Genomic DNA, 21,915 nt, shown 5'->3' on the forward strand with positions numbered 1-21,915 from the left:
AACTCTAAATTCATTTAGATTGAAGTGTAATAGTAATTAAGAGGAAAACTAAACTCCATAACAAATCATGATGCGATGCTCTACTATGTCATTAAAGCATTAAAGATAGTCACTCCTACTTTTGAAGTTGTCTTTGTAATGATTATGTTCTTCTGAGACCAGTGATTGTAAAATGAGCAAGAATTGGCAAGTAATTTAATGCTTGATACTTAATAATTTCCATGGCTCATACAGTATACCATAATGAAAATAAGACCAATGTTGATATATTTGGATAATGAGTACATGTCTCCGATTTAGGAAATTTTATTAATATTTCTTTTTTTCATGCAACTTTATTATTATTATTATTATTATTATTTGAGACAGAGTCTGTGTTACCTAGGCTGGAGTGCAGTGGGATAATCATAGCTCACTGCAGCCTAAAACTCTTGAGCTCAAGTGATTCTCCTGCCTCAGTCTCCTGAGAAGCTGGGACTATAGGCCTGTACCACCAAATCCTACTAATTTGTTTATTTTTGAAGATACAGGGGTCTCCTATGTTGCCCAGGCTTGTCTGGAACTCCTGGCCTCAAGCAATCCTCCTACCTCAGTCTCCCAAAATGCTTTGATTTTTGGTGTTAGTCACTGTGGCCAGCCAAACTTTTTCGTGAATAATATTTTTCTATTAAAGTAAAATGGATAGAATCTGAAATACAACAAACAATTTAATCATTTAAATTTAAACTTATTTTAGTTGGACATTTAACTTCTTTGCTAAATTCTAGATACTTGAAATTTTGTTCTCATCAGTATTTAACAAATATAGATATTAAGTAAATGATGTGAAATACTGTGTTTAAAAATACATGAATTATTGTTTTGTCCATAATACTCTTGACTATTCAAAAATTGAGTCCTGACTCCTAATAAAATGAATTCTACTGTAATGTGTAATGGTGATATAAAGACAAATTAGACACATTGTGTCTGCCTTGAAAGAAATCATAGTGAGGTAAAAGAGGAAACATTTGAATGTTTAAGCTTGTGAATATCTTGTCTTCACATATTAATCAAAACAAAACCAGAAGACTGTATGCCATCCATGCATTCCTATACAAAGACTTGAGCAGAAGCTGAGGCAAAAGGCTTATACATTTATTTGTACTTTTCTTTTGTGAAGTGCCTCTTGGTAGTTTTTAGTCCAGTTTTCTATTAGAGTATTTTTTTCACCATGTGAATTATTTGTGAAAGCATATGTTATTCCATTTTGTATTGCTATAAAGGAATACCTGAGACTGAGTAATTTATAAAGAAAGGAGGTTTGTTTGGCTTACAGTTCTGCAGGATGTTCAAGCAGGGCATGAACATCTGCTCAGCTTACGATGAGGCCTCAGGAACCTTTACTCGTGGTGGAAGGTAAAGGGGGAGAAGGCATATCACATGATGAGAGAGTTAGCAAGAGAGAAGAGGTAGGTCCTAGACTCTTTTTAACAGCCAGATCTCATGGTAACTCATTACGTCCACAGGGAGGGCACCAAGCCATTCATGAGGGATCCATTCCCATGATGCAAACACCTCCTAGCATGCCCATCTCCAACAGTGGGGAACACATTTCAACATAAGATTTGGAGGAGACAGGTATACAAACCATATCAGAGAATATCAAATCATTTGATAACATTAATTTCTAGCAGTTGTATAATTTTTCTGTCTCAGTCATTAGTACCTAATTGGTTAAAAAGATGCAGAAGGGGCCACAGAGAACAACTGAGTTCAATCCAGGATGGATCCACCAGAAAGCTGACTTTGAGATGTAGGTTAGCATACAGGAAATTTATTGAGTGATTTCGGAGGCGACACCTGTTAAAGGGAAGCCAGAAATGGCAGCTGGAGAGGTCAGGCTGTGATGAAGTCTCAATATAGTCATCCAAAGGCTCCCTAGGGAATTCTGAAACTGGGATGACTCTTCAAAGTCATTCCAAGTTGGTGATAGGACAGGACTATTATACACTTGTGTTGACCTGACATTGAAAGCAGCTTGCACCTGGAAGGGGGCATGGCCTTGGGTCAGTCCGTTCTCTTCAGTTGAGGCAATTCCAAAAGAAAGCTGACAGTGAAGACTGTCTGCCAGCAACTCATCATACAGCTAGGAGAATAAATGTTTTATATCTGAAGTTGAATCTGGGTGGTACATTAAAGTGTCAACTGCAAATAGGAATAGGGTTTTGCTCAGTGTATGTGGCAAAATAACAAGAGTGAATGTAGTTATTGGCAAGAGAGTTGTTAAATGATGGGCCATTGTGTCTAAACTAAATAAGTAAATGTGAAGATGGAAAGGGATTGACAGGTTGGTTGAAACTAGATGGATAAAAGGATAGAGATGGGATTAAACAATAGATGTAGTGTGGAAGAGAGAGGAAGTGATTGGACATTGTATCCACAGAATGAGTTACTGGAGATTAAATATCTATATGAAGCAGTTGCTGTTCATAATGAAATACATGGGTTAGCCTTAGACATGGTAATCTGAATAGAATTAAAAGCAAAGATTACATAAGTAGAAATCAAAACACTCTTAGGCTCAAGGGATTGATTGAAAACGTACAAGGAAACTGACAGTTCCCAAAATGATGATAGGCTTGGGGTGGAAAGCAAGACTGGGAGATACATGCTAATTCTCTGACAAATAAAAGAGAGTAAAAAGAAGTTCATAAATTATAGCTATGAGGAAGTATGGACTATAGCATTGTCTGATGAGATTAGACTCATTTTTAAATGAGTGTGAATGAATACTACTGGAATTTAACTCTGTAATATGGAAGAATGAATGTCATTTCACCTCCAGCTACTGTGATATTTTATTCAGGGATTTAGCAAGTTCATTTTCTTCTTTTTTTTTTAATTTCAATAGGTTTTTAGGAAACAGTTCGTATTTGGTTACATGAATAAGTTCTTTAGTGGTGATTTCTGAGATTTTGGTGTACTCATCGCCTGAACAGTGGACACTGTACCCAATGTGTAGACTTTTATCCCTCACTGCCCTTCCACTCTTTCCCCTGAGTCCCCAAAGTCCATTGTATGTATCATTCTTATGTCTTTGCATCCTCATAGCATAGCTCCCACTTATGAGTGAGAACATATGATGTTTGGTTTTCCATTCCTGAGTTACTTCCCTTAGAATAATGGTCACCAGTTCTATCCAGGTTGCTGCAAATGCCATTATTTTGTTCCTTTTTATGGCTAAGTAGTATTCCATGGTATGTATATATATACCACATTTTCTTTATCCACTCATTGATTGATGGGCATTTGGGCTGGTTCCATATTTTTGCAATGCGAATTGTGCTGCTATAAACATGTGTGTGCAAGTATCTTTTTTTGTATAATGACTTATTTTCCTCTGAGTGGATACCCAGGAGTGGGATTGTTGGATCAAATGGTAGATCTACTTTTACTTCTTTGAGGAATCTCCACACTGTTTTCAATGGTGGTTGTATTAGTTTACATTCCCATCAACAATGTAAAAGTGTTCCCTTTTCACCACATCCGTGTTAACATCTATTTTTTTTATTTTTTTGATTATGGCCATTCTTGCAGGAGTAAGGTGGTATCTCATTTTGGTATTGATGTGCATTTCCCTAATCATTAGTGATGTTGAGCTTTTTTTTATGTGTTTGTTGGCCATTTGTATATCTTCTTTTGATAACTGTCTATTCATGTCCTTAACTCACTTTTTGATGAGACTGTTTGTTTTTTTCTTGCTGATATGTTTGAGTTCCTTGTAGCTTTTGTTGGATGTCTAGATTGTGAAGATTTTTTCCCACTCTGTGGGTTGTCTGTTTACTCTGCTGGTTATTTCTTCTGCTGTGCAGAAACTTTTTAGTTTAATTAAGTCCCATCTATTTATCTCTGTTTTTGTTGCATTTGTTTTTGGGTTCTTGGTCATGAAGTCTTTGCTTAAGCCAATGTCTAGAAAGGTTTTTCCAATGTTATCTCCTAGAATTCTTATGGTTTCAGGTCTTAGAATTAAGTCTTTGATCTATGTTGAGTTGATTTTTGTTTAAGGGGAGAGATGAGGATCCAGTTTCATTCTTTTACATGTGGCTTGCCAATTATCCCAGCACCATTTGTTAAATAGGGTGTCCTTTACCCACTTTATATTTTTGTTTGCTTTGTCAAAGATTGGCTGACAGTAAACATTTGGCTTTATTTCTGGGTTCTGGGTTCTGGATTCTCTATTCAGTTCCATTGGTCCATATGTTATTATACCAGTACCATGCTGTTTTGGCGACTGTGGCCTTGTAGTATAGTTTGAAGTTGAGTAATGTAATGCCTCTGGATTTGTTCTTTTCGCTTAGTCTTGCTTTGGTTATGTGGGCTCTTTTTGGGGTCCATATGAATTTTAGGATTGTTTTTTCTGGTTCTGTGAAGAATGATGGTGGTAATTTGATGGGAATTGCATTTAATTTGTAGATTGCTTTTGGCAGTGTGGTCATTTTTCACAATATTGATTCTGCTCATTCATGAGAATGGGATGTGTTTCTATTTCTTTGTGTCAATCTATGATTTCTTTCAGCAATGTTTTGTAGTTTTCCTTGTAGCAGGCTTTCACCTCCTTGGTTGAGTATATTCCTAAATTTTTTTTTTGTAGCTGTTTTAAAACGGGTTGAGTTCTTGATTGGATTCTCAGCTTGAAAACTGTTGGTGTATAGCAGGGCTACTGATTTGCGTATATTAATTTTGTATCCTGAAACTTTGCTGAATTCATTTACCAGTTCTAGGAACTTTTTGTATGAGCCTTTAGGGTTTCCTAGGTATGTGATCATGTCATCAGCAAACAGTGACAGTTTAACTTCCTCTTTACTGATTTGGATGGCCTTTATTTCTTTCTTTTGTCTGATTTCTCTGGCTAGGACTTCTAGTACTGTGTTGAATAGAAGTGGTGAAAGTGGGCATCCTTGTCTTGTTTCAGTTCTCAGGGGGAATGCTTTCAACTTTTCCCCATTCAGTACAATGTTGGCTGTGGGTTTGTCATAGACGCTTTTATTAAATTAATGAATGACCTTCTATGCTAATTTTACTTAGGGTTTTAATCATAAAGGGATGCTGGATTTCATCAAATGCTTTTTCTGCATCTATTCAGATGATGATGTAATTTTTGTTTTTAATTCTGTTTATGTGGTGTATCACATTTATTGATTTGTGAATGTTAAACCATCCCTGCATTCCTTGTATGAAACCCACTTGATCATGGTGGATTATCTTTTTGATATGCTGTTGGATTCAGTTAAGTAGTATTTTGTTTAGGATTTTTGTATCTATGTTAATCAGGGATATTGGTCTGTAGTTTCTTTTTATGTTATATCCTTTTCTGGTTTGGGTATTATGGTGATACTGGCTTCATAGAATAATTTAGGGGGGATATTCTTTTTCTGTATCTTTTGGAATAGATATCAATAGGATTGGTACCAATCCTTCTTTGAATGTCTGATACAATTTAGCTGTGTATCTATCTGGTCCTGGCCTTTTTTTCTTGGTAACTTTTTAATTACCATTTCAATCTTGCTGCTTGTTATTGGTCTGTTCAGAGTTTCTGTTTCTTCTTGGTTTAATCTAGGAGGGTTGTATATTTCCAGGAATTTATCCATCTCCTCTAGGTTTTCTAGTTTATGCACATAAAAGTGTTCATAGTAGCCTTAAATGGTCTTTTGTATTTCTGTGGGATTGGTTGTAATATCTCCTGTTTCATTTCTAATTGCACTTATTTGGATCTTCTCTCTTCTTTTCTCAGTTAGTCTCGCTAATGGTCTATCAATTTTATTAATCTTTTCAAAGAACCAGCTTTCTGTTTATCTTTTGTATTTTTTTTTCAATTTCATTTAGTTCTGCTCCGATCTTGGTTATTTCTTTTCTTCTTCTAGATGTGGGTTTGGTTCTTGTCTTTCTATCTTCTTGAGATGTGACTTTAGATTGTCTATTTGTGCTCTCAGATGTTTTGATGTAGACATTTGATGCTATGAACTTTTCTCTTAGCACCACCTTTGCTGTATCCCAGAGGTTTTGATAGGTTGTGTCACTATTATCATTCAGTGTAAATATTTTTTTAATTTTCATATTGATTTCATTGTTTATTCAGTAATCATTCAGGGGTAGGTTATTTAGTTTCCATGTATTTGCATGGTTTTCAGGGTTTCTTTTGGAGTTGAGTTCCAATTTTATTTCACTGTGCTCTGAGAGAGTACTTGCTATGATTTTGAGTTTCTTAAATTTGTTGAGACTTGTTTTATGGCCTATCATATGGTCTCTCTTGGAGAATGCCCCTGTGCTGATGAGTAGAATGTATATTCTGCAGTTGTTGGGTAGAATGTTCTGTAAATAACTGTTCTGTAAATATTCGTTCTGTAAATATCCGTTTTGTCCATTTGTTCTAGGGTATAGTTCTTTGTTGACTTTCTGTCTTGAAGACCTGTCTGCTGTCTGTGGAATATTGAAGTCCACGACTATTATTGTGTTGCTGTCCATCTCATTTCTTAGGTCTAGTAGAAATCGTTTTATAAATTTGGGACTTCCAGTGTTAGGTGCATGTATATTTAGGATCGTGATGTTTTCCTATTGGACTAGACATTTTATCATTATATATGTCCTTCTTTGTCTTTTTTAACTGCTGCTGCTTTAAAGTTTGTTTTATCTAATATAAGAACAGCTACTCATGCTTGCTTTTGGTGTCTATTTGCATGAAATATTTTTTTTCCACCCCTTTACCTTAAGTTTATGTGAGTCCTTATGTGTCAGGTGAGTCTCTTGAAGACAGCAGATACTTGTTAGTGAATTCTCATCCATTCTGCCATTCTGTGTCTTTTAAGTGGAGCATTTAGGCCATTTACATTCAATGTTAATATTAAGACGTGAGGTACTATTCTGTTTATCATGCTATTTGTTGCCTGAATACCTTGGGTTTTTTTTCATAGTGTTGTTGTTTTATAGGTCCTGTGAGATTTATGCTTTAAGGAGATTCTATTTTGGTGTTGTATTTTGAGGATTTGTTTCAAGATTTAGAGGTTAAAAAAAATTTAGAGCTCCTTTTAGCCATTCTTTTAGTGATGGCTTGGTAGTGGCAAATTCAGTGTTTATTTTTCTGAAAAACACCATCTTTCTTTCATTTATGCAGCTTAGTTTCACTGGACACAAAATTCTTGGCTGATAATTGTTTTATTTAAGGAGGCTAAAGAGAACCCCAATCCTTTCTAGCTTGTAGGATTTCTGCTGAGAAATCTGCTGTTAATCTGATAGGTTTTCCTTTATAGGTTATCTGATGCTTTTGCCTCACAGCTCTTCATCTTGACTTTAGATAACCTGATGACTATCAGGTGCCTAGGCGACGATCTTTTTGTGATGAATTTCCCATGTGTTTTTTGAGCTTCTTGTATTTGGATGTCTAGATCTCTAGCAAGGCTAGGAAAGTTTTTCTGTATTATTCTCTCAAATATGTTTTCCACTCTCTTAGATTTCTCTTCTCCCTCGGGAACACCAATTATTTTTAGGTTTGATCATTTAATATAATCCCAAATTTTCTTGGAGGCCTTGTTCATTTTTTAAAATTGTTTTTCTTTGTCTTTGTCAGATTGGGTTAATTTGAAAGCCTTGATTTCGAGCTCTGAAGTTTTTTTCTTCTACTTGTTTGATTCTATTGTGAGACTTTCCAGTGCATTTTGTAATTCTCTAAGTGTGTCCTTCATTTCCAGAAGTTGTGATTTTTTTTATGCTGTGTATTTCACTGGAGATTTTTCCATTCATATCCTGTATCATTTTTTTTTGTTTCTTTAAGTTGGACTTAACCTTCCTCTGGTGCCTCCTTGATTGGCTCAATAGTCGACCTTCTGAATTCTTTTTCTGGCAATTCAGGGGTTTCCTCTTGATCTTGACCCATTGCTGGTAAGCCAGTATGTTCTTTTGGAGGTATTAAAGAACCTTGTTTTGTCATATTACCAGAATTGTTTTTTCTGGTTCCTTCTTATTTGGGTAGACTATGTCAGAGAGAAGGTCTAGGACTCAAGGGCTGCTGTTAACATTCTTTGTCTAATGGGGTGCTCTCTTGGTATGGTGCTCTCCCCTTTCCCCTAGGGATGGGGCTTCCTGAGAGCTGAAGTGATTGTTATTTTTCTTCTGAATCTAGCCTCCCAGTGGAGCTACTGGGCTCCAGGCTGGTACTGGGAGTGTCTGCAAAGAGTTCTGTGATTTGACCCATCTTCAGGTCTCTCAGCTGTGGATACCATAGCAGCACCTGCTCTGGTGGAGGTAGCAGGAGAGTGAAGTGGACTCTGTGAGCATCCTTGGTTGTATTTTTGTTAAGTGCGCTGGTTTTGTTTTGGTTGTCCTCAAGCCAGGAGGTGGTGCTTTCAATAGCACATCAGCTGCAGTAGCATAGGGAGGATCAGGCAGTGGGTGGGGCCATAGAGTTCCCAAGAGATTATGTCCTTAGTCTTCAGCTACCAGGGTCAGTAGATAATGACCATCGAGTGGGGACAGGGTTAGGTATGTCTGAGCTCAGACTCTCCTTGGGTGGGGTTTGCTGTGGCTGCTGTTGGGGGTAGGGTTGCAGTTTCCAGGCCAATGGAGTTATATCCCAGGGGTGTTATGGCTGCCTCTGCTGAGTCACACAGGTCACCAGGAAAGTGGTGGAAAGCCAGCAGCCACAGACCTCACCAACTCCCACACAGCCCACAGCCCAAAAGGCCACTCTCATTCCCACTGTGCCCCGCCAACAGCACCAAGTTTATTTCCAGGCAGCCTATGAGCAGGGCTAGGAACTTGCCCCAGGCTACAAGCCTTCCTGCTAAGAAAGCAAGCTGACTCACAGAGCCTGCAGTGGCAATCCACTCCTTCAAAGGGTCTGTGGATTTTCTCTGCTTTCCTGGTATGTTCCTATGGTAGTTCTTGGAGCAAAAGTTCATGATGTGGGTCTCCACATGCTGCTCTGTCCGTCTGAGTGGCAGCTGCAAGTTAGTCCTGCCTCCTATCCACCATTTTCTCCCTTTACTCTCAGCAGGTTCATTTTCTAACTTTCTTTCATAGAGAGTCAGTGGCTACTTAGTAGGGGTTCTGGCCTGGCGGGCTAGTGCTAGGGTGTGTCTTGGTCAGGTTGGGTGTTTACATAATTTTGGAATGAATAGAAAGATACAGAAGATGAATACAGGGACCACTAAGAGTAAAACCAGAGAAAAAAATTGGTTGTTAAGACAAAAGGGAAAGCATACAATCTAAAATGGGACTCAAAACCAGGAGAGCCTGAAGAGCCAAAATAAGAATTGAAGCACAAGTGCATTAGTAAAACAGAATCCACGGATCACCGATGTGATGCAAAATATTTTCTTTCTTTAATTTTTTACTTTCTTCATTGCTTAACATTTAGTCCATAAAAGTAAGCATTTGGAGGGAACCCATCTCCTATGGCCTCCCTTTCTCTTTCATTTTCTTAACTGTGCAGTTCTCCAGGATTCTAGTTTAGTCTTGCTAGCCAAAGCCAGGGAATTGTCATTCTTGGCATCATCCTGGGAGGAGAAAGGTAAAATTCTACAAGACTCCTGCATTTCTCATAAATCCTTGAGATTCTTCGGAGTAGAGAATTTATAAGACAAGCAAACATTTCTCCTACTAATATTGCTCACCAATTACAGCATACCTCTGATGAATTATTATGCTAAAAGACCATTTCCCTGCCATGGATTGAGAAAGAGGAGGAAACAAAAGTAAAGGAAAGGTGGGAGAGAGCACACTCTCCCAACCATCTGTTCATTGCACTGCTTTTTATGTTTGAATTGAGATCTTGGACTTTTAGATGTCCTCTAACTCTTCAAGGTTTTGACTCTTTGCTAGAACTTCTCTGGTGTAGATGAGACCAAAGTTCTTATTGGCTTGAAGCTGCTAGTCAATCATTCTACTCTTTAGCACACAGATGTGGTCTCTTGCATGCAGAGAATTTTAAAGTGACTAGAGCCTTGTGGTCTATTCTTTTTATAGATGAAAGTAGCATTTGATCATAGCCTCAAGGAAAGTAATTTTAGAAATGCAATGTGGCTGACTTTTTTTCCTAAATAGAAAAATTTAATCTTTTACAAAGGCAATTTTGTTTTCTTTTTATACACCTTTCCATCTTTCATCTGAATCCTTTATCTTGCCAACATCATCTCCATTCACTTTTCCACACATATTCTGTGCTTCAGCCAAGCTGAACTATTTATAGCTTCCCAAAGGCATAATGCTCTTTCATGCTTCTGCCCTGTTGCATATTCTGTTTTCTTTGCCTAGAATGCTTCTCCCTCTTTGAGTTCTTGATGGCACTCATTCCTCAAGGCTATTACATTTTTTTTCTTCACTTTCTCTTTCTGCCCACAACCTAACTTTCTGCTCTGGCCCCCTCATTTGGTTTGGTTAGTGGCTCATTCTTCTGTGTTCCCATATTGCTGAATTTGTAGCATAAGTAACATAATTTTGTAATTATACTTGCCCTTCTATGTTTTCCATTAAGTAGTCAGCTCCTTCAAAACAAGGCTGAAAGTCTAAGCACCATTGTAGCACAAACATGTTGGCCATGTTATAAATGGTAACCAAACATTTACTGTATTAGTTACCTATTGCTATTTGTGGCCAAAAATAACAAACAGTAATTATCTCACAGGGCCAGGAAACTAGGAGGGACTTAGCAGGGTACCTCTGACTCAGGATTTCCCGGGAGGTTGTAGGCAAGCTGTTGGCTAGAACTGCAGTCTTTTCAAGGCTTGACTGGGGCTGAAGGATTTGCTTCCAAGCTAACTCATGTGGCTGTTAACAAGGTTCAGCTTCTGGTGGGCTGTTGAAATGAGGGCCTCAGCTCCTTACCATGCCACATAGGCCTTTGCATGAGGTTGTTCACAATGTGGTTACTTGCTTTCCCAAGTGCAAGCGATCTGAGAAGGAGGACACACACAAGACAGAAGCCACAGTCTTTTTTTATAACCTATTCCCAGAAGTACAACTCATCTCTTCTTTTTTTTCTTTTTTATTCTGTTTGAGACGGAGTCTCGCTCTGTCACCCAGGCTGGAGTGCAGTGGTGCAATCTCGGCTCACTCCAAGCTCTGCTTCCCAGGTTCACACCATTCTCCTGGCTCAGCCTCTCGAGTAGGTGGGACTACAGGCACCTACCACCACGCCCGGCTAATTTTTTGTATTTTTAGTAGAGATGGGGTTTCACCTTGTTAGCCAGGATGGTCTCGATCTCCTGACCTTGTGATCCGCCCACCTTGGCCTCCCAAAGTGCTAGGTTTACAGGCATGAGCCACTGTGCCCGGCCTCATCTCTTCTTTGTTAGAAGCAATTCAACGAGTTCAACTCACACCCTAGGGGACAAAATTTCACAAAAGTGTGAATACCATGAGGTGGGGCTCAATTGGGACCATCCTAGAGGCTGTGTACCACACATTTCATCTGGTAAAGTTGCTGGCTAATTAAGACTTGAATATTTAACACTATTGTTGGTGATAGTAATGGAAGTTCAAGCTCAGTATATTTAAGAGAATTGTTACTTTTTAACAAACCTTTGCTAAGAGAAAGTAAAATGTGTTAATTGTTTGGAATATTAACTAATTCTCTTAAATTACTGTTAAATATTAACTTCTTCAAGTGGTACATAGTGAGTACTTTCTCACTGAATATACTGAAACAGGATACTTGGGCTATTTTACTTATGATTTCTGTACTGTCTCTCCCAGAAGTGGTAGTCATATACAATCACTACAACAAAGTTACTTTAAGATGTAAAGATTTCATGGTCTTATTTATTTATCTGTTCAATGAGCATATATTGAACACTTGCTGTGTACAAAGGACTGCCCTGGTGTTAGATATAATGCCATTTTTTGTACAAATGATAAATTTCTAGCTTTATATTGAAAACCTTAGTTTTTAATTACACAGTAAGAATGTTCATCTATAATATGAATATGGAAATGAAAATGTATAATATAACATTCTTCTAGGTCTCTCCATAAAAGGGAAAACATTTCCATAGGAAGTACTTAAGACAGGGATCCACAAGTTATGACCAACAAACTTAATCTTGTCTCCTGCTTGTTTTTGTAAGTAAAATTTTCTTGGAATACAGACACACCCATTTGCTTATATATTTCCTGTGGCTGCCTTCTTGCTACCCAAAGAGAGTAGAGTAGTTACAACAAAGATCATGTAGCCTTACAGAGCTTACAATATTTACCATCTGGTCCTTTATAGAAAAAATTTGTCAACTCTTGACTTAATACCAAAAAATAAAAGTTGTGCTTCATGAATTGTTAGATTAGGATTTATTAAATACTTATATTTGATGATTACTTAGTGATGCAAGTGATGCACTTAGGATTTTCCATAATAAGGCATCAAGCCACCTATCTAGTTTTATTTGCTATTATGATTATATCATATAGCTGATAATAATAGTAATAGATAATTTTATTGAGCACTTACTATGTGTCAGGCAATCTATTCACACACACACACATACACACACGTATCTGTACATGCCTCATTTGTCTTTGTAACACTATGTGAAAGACACTGTTTTACAGAAGATGAAACTGAAGTTAAATATACCAGAATTTCAGCTTAGGATTTTCTGATTTCAAAGCCCAAAGCCTTTGTGTACGACTCCTCCATTTCTTAGCGTTTCCTCCATGAGTATTATATTTTATTCAAACTGAACTCTTCTTTATTCTACAAATGTGCCTCTTTCCCATCTCTCTACATTTGGCTCAACCTACTTCCAACTCTTGGAATGCCCTTTCCAGCCATTTCTTCATGCCTGAATTTTACTAATCTGTCAGAGGACTTCATCACTCCTGCCTCTTCCATGACACCTTTCTTGAATTCCTAGCCAGAAGTAATCTCAGTCCTATTCTTCAGCTGAAAAGCATCTATTGTGGTCCCTGGTATACTTAAACTGTTTGATACATACTGGGTAATGATGTTAAAATACTAGACTGTAATGTTGCACATGAATTATTTTATAGTCATAGAATATTTTTCTTCTAAAAGATCAAATAAACTATGAGTATTTTTTCTAAGGTTGTTATTATAGAGTAAACTGACATTCATAATGAATAATCTAATATGTAGTAAGGGAATCTGACAAGAAGTTAGTTCTCTTATTTCAGTCTGAAATTGCAAGTATATTTCGCAGTTCTCTCTAAGCAGTTTTATGTGCCTCATTTCCTTTTTATCAGCAATATTTTGTAACTGCATATATGAAATGTAGGTTGAGCATGTAAAACTGTCTTGGTCATAGGCTGGTATTTTACCAAGTCCACCGGATAGTTGGTATTTTTTGTAAATTATATTATCAAGGATATTGGGAATAAACCAGCTTCTTAAGACTCTTGTATATCTTCTAGAGTATGCTTCTTATTTGGATTTTCTTGGAAAGGATCATGGAATTATTATAAAAGCCAGACCAGCTTTCTTCATGTTATTAAATACATTTGTGTTGGTTTCCATTGACACAGGTTTTGCTTTATCTACTTTATTTCTTTTATTACTTTAAAAGGATTGCATTAAGCTAAGAGCTATATAGAGAGAAATATGACTTCATGCAAAAATATAACCTAGTCTGGAAGAGTTAATGAACAATGCAAGATAGTACAAAATCAAATTATCAGTGTAATGGTGTAGCTCATGGATTCAGAAGATGAAGATACTTAGTCTTTTCTAAATAATTTAGTACTTGATTATCCACTGTCTTATACTATGTATTAAAATACTCAGAAAAAAACATTCAAGAAGCTTTTGGCTTACAGTTTGCAGGGAGTTCCCAGCATTTTCTTCTGGCTTTAGTGCAAAAGCAGTGAAGACCAGCCCTTGGAATGAATCATTCCTGTTGTGTTTAATTTTATAAGTTCAACTTAACTAGTCCGTGAGGTGCCCACACATTTGGCTAAACATTATTTGGGATGTATCTGTGAAGATGTTTTTGGATGAGATTAATATTTGAATGGCAGACTGAGTAAAGCAAATCATCCACCCTACTGTTATTGGCCTTATTCAGTAAATTGAAGACCTGAATTGAACAAACAGGCCGAGTAAAGGGGAATTTCTCCTGCCTGACCTCTTGAGCTGGAACATTGTTTTTTTCCAGGCCTTCAGACTTGGACTGAAATGTTGGCTCTTGACTTCGAGTCTGCCAACCTTTGGATTAGAATTTACACCATCAACTTCCTTGGTTCTCAGGCCTTTGGATTTACAATGGAACTACACATAGGCTGTCCTGCACCTCCAGCTTACCAACTGCAGATCTTTGGACTTCTTAGGCTCCATTAATCATATGAGCTAATGCCTTATAGTAAATCTTTCTCTAGATAGATAGATAGATAGATAGATAGATAGATAGATAGACAGACAGACAGACAGACAGACAGATAGATTCTATTGGTCCTATTTCTCTGGATAACTTTGATCAATACAATTCCTCAGAGGATCATCTCCTATTTCTGGAACTAAGTTCTGTCCCTACCAATTTGTGTTAATAGCTAAAAGATACTGCTGTCAAATCTCATGCAAGTACTCTAGATGTGTTGTCTAAAAAGGATAACTATTTGTTTTCTTGTTTTCCCTCTGGGTTTCTTTGATCTTCCATATTTTATTTTAATTCTGATGGTATTTCTTTTGATAATGGAAAAGGAAGCTCATATATTGAAAACCCCTGTTATGTGCCTGAAAACATACAAGTTATTTTTCTCTTATTTTATCTGCACACATAAATGATAGAAGATCGTAGTTAATCATTTGCATTTTTACAGTTAAGAAAATTGAAATCCAGAAAGATTAAATAAATGATCTAGTGTTACACAGGCAAGTTGTTCACAGACTTCAGCATCTGGTATCAGGATATAAGTTTTGATGCTTTTAAAAATTAACATTTATTAAAAGACGAAGAGTTAGTTATATTTAAATGTATATCTTGTAACAACAAGTTGAATAATAAGCAACACAGAATTGATGATAAAACTAACAGTGGGACAGGATAGCATGAGTCAGAACCACAAATCTAGAAATGGACCCATAAAGACTTTAGATACTGGAATTATCAGATTAAAAAACCAAAGCCAATTGTACTTGCCATTTTAATACAAAAGTAAGCTTGAAAATGTTTTTAGGAACTGAAAAATACAAACTAGTGACATCATATACTTGATTGAGTAAGAACCAAATAGAAATTTTAAAACAGAAAAATCTACTAAAATTAAGAAAATGGTTTGATAGCAGCCTTGACACAGCTGAAGAATCAATAAACTAGAAAATAAATAGAAGAAACTATTAAAAATGCAACAGAGAAACAGAATGAAAAGAGAGAATAAATGGTTAAAAGAATAAAGCCTGCCTAGCATTACTTCAATAGAGTCCAAAAGGAGAGAAAGAGAGAATGGGGAGGCAATATTGGAAGTTATATGGTAGAGAATTTATGCTCCTCCTGTAGTCTGTCCCATTTCTGCTGATGGCAGCTCTATCCTTTTAGTTCCTCAGACCAAAGGCCTTAGAGTCATTCTTCTCTCTTTCTCTCCCTATATCCAGCACATCAATAATTTTTAAAAATTTAATTATTTTTAAATAGACAAATACAAATTATATATACTTATTGTGTACAACAAGCTGTTTTAAAACGTATACATTGTGGAATAGCTAAATTGAACTGATTAGCATATGTATTACCTCACATACTTAGCATTTTTATTTTGTGGTGAGAACACTTAAGATCTACTCTTTTAAAGAATACAATACATTGTTATTAACTATAGTCACCATATTGTATGATAAACCTCTTGAACTTATTCCTCCTAATTGATATTTTGTGTCCTTTGACCAACATCTCCCCAGTCCCTGGTAACCACCATTCTATTCTCTGCTTCTATGAGTTCAACTTTGTGTAGATTTCATATATAAGTGAGATGGTGTGGCATTTGTCTTTCTGTGCCTGGCTTGTTTCACTTAACACAAGGTCCTCCAGGTTCATCTATACTGATAACAGAATTTCCTTCTTTTTTAAGGCAGCGTAGTATTCCACTGTATGTATATATTACATTTTCTTTCCATTTATCCATTCATCTGTTAATGGACACAAGTTAATTCCATGTCTTGGCTACTGAATAATGCTACAATAACATGGGAGTGGAGATATCTCTTCTACATAATGATTCATTTCCTTTGGATATATACCCAGCAGTGGGATTGCTGGATTATGTGGTAATTCTATATTTCGTTTTTGAGGAACTCCATACTATTCTCTCTAATGGCTGTACTAATTTACCTTCCCATTAACAGTGTACAATGGTTCCCCTTTCTCCACACCCTTGCCAGCATCTGTTATTGCCTGTCTTTTTTATAAAAGCCATTTTCACTGGGGGTGAGATGATATTTCATTGTAGTTCTGATTTGCATTTCTCTGATGATTAGTGTTGTTAGGGATTTTTTCATATACCTGTTGGCCATTTGTATGTCCTCTTCTGAGAAATGTCCATTCAGATCCTTTGCCCATTTTTAAATCAGGTTATTGTTTTCTCACTATGAGTTGTTTGAGTTCCATATATTTTGGATGTTAACTCCTTATCAGAGGTATGGTTTACAAATATTTTCTCCTATTTCATAAGTTGTTTCTTCACTCTGTTCATTGGTTCCTTTGCTGTGCAGAGCTTTTTAGTTTGACATAATCCCATTTGTCTATTTTTGCTCTTGCCTGTGCTTTTGAGGTCATAGCCAAAAAATCATTGCCCAAACCAATGTTGTGGAGGTTTTTCTCTGTGTTTTCTTCTAATAGTTTTACCACTTCAATTTTACACTGAAGTCTTTAATTAATTAAGAAAATATTTTTTAGAGAGGGGTCTCCCTATGTTTCCCAGACTGGCCTTAAACTCCTGGGTTCAAGCAAACTTCCTGCCTCAGTTTCTCAAGTAGCTGGAAGTACAGACATGTACCATTGCACCCAGCTTTAATCCATTTTGAGTTAGTTTTTGTATATAGTGTGAGATGAAGGTCTAACTTTATTCTTCTGCATGTGAATATCCAGTGTCCCAGTGCCATTTATTGAAGAGGCTGCCCTTTCTCCATTGTGTGTTGTTGGCACCTTTGAAATAAATTAACCAAATTATTTCTGGGATTTCTATTCTTTTCCATTGGTTGATGTGTCTGTTTCTATGCCAGCATCAAGTTGTTTTGATTATTACAGCTTTGTAGTATATTTTGAAGTCAGGTAGTGTAATGTGCTCAGTTTTGTTCTTTTTGTTCAAGGTTGCTTTGTCTATTCAGGAGCCATCAAAAAAATTCTTGGTCTATTTCAACAATTCTGGACATTTCAACACATGTCCAGAATCTAATCACTTATCATCAACTCCAAAATGCTAACATCATGACCTCTAGCTTGGGTCTCTAGTCTTAACATATCTTCCTGCTTCGAAATATTAAATATTATTACTATATAGTACTCAAAGGCATACCCTAAAGATGTATTTATGGTTGACATTTTTTTGTTTTTATTATTTATTTTTCATAGTGTCTATGTTCTACTTTTTAAGTTTCTGAAGTTGGTTCAACTATATTTTGAAGCAGAGTGTGCTCCTACCTTAACTATGCCAATCTTCTTCAGGCTCTGTTTCTATGAACCCAATCATACCTATGCATATCTTTTGCATACCTACTATGACATGCTAACTAGCAGAAGGGTAACATGGCATCAATCTGAAATTTGAATCCTTTTCTACCAGTAACTGACAATATAACTTTGAGATTAGTTTCTCTGTAAAATAGGGATGGTGATAGTAGAATGTATTTTGTAAGTTAATTTGGGTATTAAATGAGATTCAATAAGTAAAATCATTTAACATGGCTGTCTGCACATAATAAATGCTCAATAAAAGTTATCTATTATTATGTCACTCCCTGCTCAGTCTTCAATATTTCTCATTGCCTACAGAATTAAGTATGCTTATATTCTAATAAAACTTCCTTTCACTCATTTAAACTTATCTCCAGTTTTTTTGTAATATGAAATAACAGCTTCAACTGTGCTCTTCCTACCTTCATGCCCTAATATCTAATGTTTTGTCCCAGCTTTCTTGCCTGAAAACTGAAGCCTTTCACAGCTATCTTCTGTCCAAGCCATAGTCTGATTGCTCCCCCACCCCACCCTGTTTTTTTTTTTTATCATGCTTCCTTTATCTGTTATCAATTCTCAAGTTATATTGCATTATAATTTGTTTACATGTCTGATGCCAAACTTAAGAGTATACTTTTGGGCTGGGTGCAGTGGCTTATGGCTATAATCCTAGCAGTCTAGGAGGTTGAGGTGGATGGATCACTAGAGCTCAGGAGTTCAAGACAAGCCTGGGCAATATGGCAAAACCCCATTTCTACTAAAAATACAAAAAATTAGCCAGATGTGGTAATGTGCACCTGTAGTCCCAGATACTCAGGAAGCTAAGGTGAGAGGATCACTTGTGCCTGGGAAGTTGAGGCTGTAGTGAGCTGTGTTCATGCTACTGCACTCCAGCCTGGGTGATGGTAGTGAGACCCTGTCTCAAAAAAGAAAAGGAAAAAAAACCCCAACAGTATACTTCTCAAGGGCAGGGATTATTTTGAAAAAAATTCATAGATTTTATTTTTAGAACTTCATAGATTCACAGCAAAATTGAGCAGAAATGACAAAGTTCATATATTCTCATACACAAAGCGTCCTCTACTATCAACATTCTGCTCCAAAATGATACCTTTGTTATAATTGATGAAACAACATGGACACATCATTATCACCCAAAGTTTATAGTTTATGTAGGTTCATTCTCGATTTATACATTCCATGAGTTGGACAAATATATAATGATGATGTATACCCACCATTATAGTATTAAATATAATAGTTTTACTGCCCTGAAAATCCTCAGTGCTTAACCTATTCATCCCTACCTCCCTCTAGTCCCTGGCCAGAGATTCTTCCTAGTTAATCTTTAGAACATAACATAATATTTGACTCATAGTTGCCCCAAATAAGTGTTTTTACATGTGTAGTTTTTAGATGAATGAAAGAAGGAAGGGATAGGTTGGAAAGAATCAGAGCATCTTGCTGACTAATGTTTTGTGTGTTTCAATATTGACTCATGGTTTTCTATTCTACTCAGAAGACCACCCCATCTCTTCTGTGATGTCAATTCAAATCCCACCTTTTCTATTAAATCTTAGAAGAGTGTGCTCTGGACACTTTTAAGACTTATTTTATGAGTCATCCAAGTAATTCTATGTGTCGTACTTGAATTTTTTGTTTTATGGGCCTTTGTCTGGATTCATCAGTGAGACTGAATTATATTTTTGTATGGTAGGTAGAGTTTTATGATAATTCATCCCTTTGTGTTTTATGAGGAAAAGATGCCTTAGTAAATTACTGTATTTCACTGGGGATTGTAGAGGAACAGAGAAACTTCCTGGTCTATAAAAAATTCAGTCTCAGTCTCTTTTGCAATCAGTTCAGCTAACTGTCTAGGAAAGAAAATTATTGGGAACTAATTAAAAACAACAGAGAAGTAAACTTTTTATTTTATTATTTTTTTTTGCAGATTTGAGCTTGCAGCAGTTTTCATAAAAAGCTATTGAAGTTTGCCAAATTGTTGTTAAAATAACTTTTCTATGTGCTACCAGAAGTTATTTATAGAATAATTTTCTTCCTTTTCCAAGTATTTTAAACATTCTAAAATCGTGTCTTTGATGTTATTTTGCTTTAATATGAATTTAAGAAAAAAAGTTACACATGTTGATTTTAAAGTCATCTTTTGTTTATTCCCCCCCTCCTAAATACTGAACATAAGAGAAGATTAATTTAGATTCTGAAATTTTATTCATTTAGCTTTGACCACATAGCATGCTATACTTATCTAGGGGTGATAATTTTGTGTTTATCTACATCATAAAACCATTTTGCACAAATTTCGGTTTTTCATCAAGCTTCATTCAGTAGGATGCTTTTCTATAGTTTGTGGGATTTCTAGGAAAAGTCATTTGAGGAGGCTTGAATTTGGGTTTTATGCATCAAGGAGATATAAAACTCCTACTTTAATAAATATAAATACTCATTTAAGAGATTATTGGGAAAGCTTTAGCCCAATCATATCATAAAATTATATTCTTTTTGTTAAGGTAAGGTTTTAGTTATTCATATAGTAGTAGCAGCCTCAAGAGCTGTGCTGGATAATCTATCATTATGAATTGAATAATAATACTCTTGTCTCAGAGCAACATTCCAGGGGGTGATAGTTACCATTTTAGAAGGAAACAAAGCATTCAAAAAACATTATCTTTAAAATATACCACTGAGCATATTCCTCATTATGATCTTGTAATTGATACCAGTTTTAAAAGTTGAAATCTCAATTTATGTTCAGAAAATTAATTTCAAGTCTTAAAAGGTAAACTGAGTGATTAGGTTCATGGCAGTTCTATTTTTATTCACAGATAATGCCTCTGAGGTAGCAATTACTACTCCAGGAACTAGTAACCATAGAAACAGCTCAACAGGCCCAACACCTGATTGTTCACCACCATCCCCTGATACTGCCCTCAAAAATATTGTAAAAGTCATTCGACCCCAGGTAAGTGCCCAGAATGACATCATTTTCCCTATAATGTGTTTTGATTTGAATCAATGCATGTACATCACTTATATTGCCATGCCTGGACTATTTTATGTGGTATGTCAATGGATTTCTAAATTAAAAGAAGGGACTCAGAAGAGGATGTTTGCTTCCTTTGAAGTTGGTGATAAACACTGAAATCTGCATTAGTTTTTGGAAAAATGAATTGTGCCTATTATATGAAGCAGTGAGACTTAGAAAAATAGCTGTTTTACATCATTTTTCTCTCACAACATTTTAATAATTATGCTCCAATTATTGAGCTGTTACATATTTTCTGGTGTTTCCTGATCCTTTTGTCTTCATTCTTCTGGACAGTGCTGCATGGTTTGTGATTATTTCTCTGTCCTCCAACCCAAGTGATTTTTATATTTCTCTATCTTCTCTATCTTTATGGTTTCAATGAATATTGTCTGCGTTTAATATTGCTCCTTGTTTTCCTCCAGTGTTCCCAGTCCTTTAGCTAGTCTCTCTTTATCATTTTTTCTTTTTCCCATTCCTGTCTCTTTCCTGTATGGATTTCTCTCTTTTCTCCCTTCTCTTTCAGTTGGATTTTCCAGTAGGCGGTTTGCAGGCAAGCTTTAGAAATATCATTGGGACAAGCTGTTCTGTGATATTTCATTGAAAATAGCACTTATAAAGCTGTTTGCATTATATTTTTGCCAACAGATGGACCCAGAACACGAAATTGGTGGTGTTCTCAACCTGGCTCATTCTGAATGGGCCTCATAAAATCCAAGACAGGGGGACTTTGGATTCAATCAATGCCATTCATCATCTACTTAGATATAGAGTATGAATAAATCCTTTGAGCCAAATTGTAGGGCAGATGTGTCTTTTAAGACTATTTAGGTCTAAATGAGCAAGATTTGTTTAATATTTTTCCTTGTTTAACGTAAGTTATTTTAGATCATTTTTATTATGATCTTCATCCTCATTGATAAAATGGCACTTAAATTTTGGATATCCACTGCAGTTTGTAGAACACTTTAAATTGCTTCCTATATCCTTCATCAATTCAAGTGCAATTTGTGTTTCAGTGTTATAGATAACACCATTGGCACTCCAAAGGGGCTACATTGTCCAACTGATTTGGAGTTTCTTTTTTTTTTTACTTTAGTATATTTGCCTCTTCCAGTCCTGCTCAGAGGTTAAAAATATCCTCATGAGGTTGTATAATTTGACACATCTTTAGGAGTATGGAATATGCAGGTTCAGGGGCATTTAGGCACAGGTAACATTTGCCAC

At 36.1% G+C, this 21,915-nt stretch overlaps 1 protein-coding gene across 15 annotated transcripts in view; it reads left to right on the forward strand.

The window, feature by feature from the left end:
• ANKS1B (ankyrin repeat and sterile alpha motif domain containing 1B) overlaps positions 1-21,915 on the forward strand; it is a 1,250,661-nt gene that overhangs the window by 500,044 nt on the left and 728,702 nt on the right. For all 15 annotated transcript variants that reach the window (XM_030819772.1, XM_030819768.1, XM_030819762.1 and 12 more), the window contains one exon: positions 20,489-20,625. In XM_030819772.1, the coding sequence (XP_030675632.1) occupies positions 20,489-20,625 (137 nt within the window). The remainder of the gene's footprint in view (positions 1-20,488; positions 20,626-21,915) is intronic.

Source organism: Nomascus leucogenys, chromosome 10 (genome assembly GCF_006542625.1).
Source record: "Nomascus leucogenys isolate Asia chromosome 10, Asia_NLE_v1, whole genome shotgun sequence".
NCBI classification, from domain to species: Eukaryota; Metazoa; Chordata; class Mammalia; order Primates; family Hylobatidae; genus Nomascus; species Nomascus leucogenys.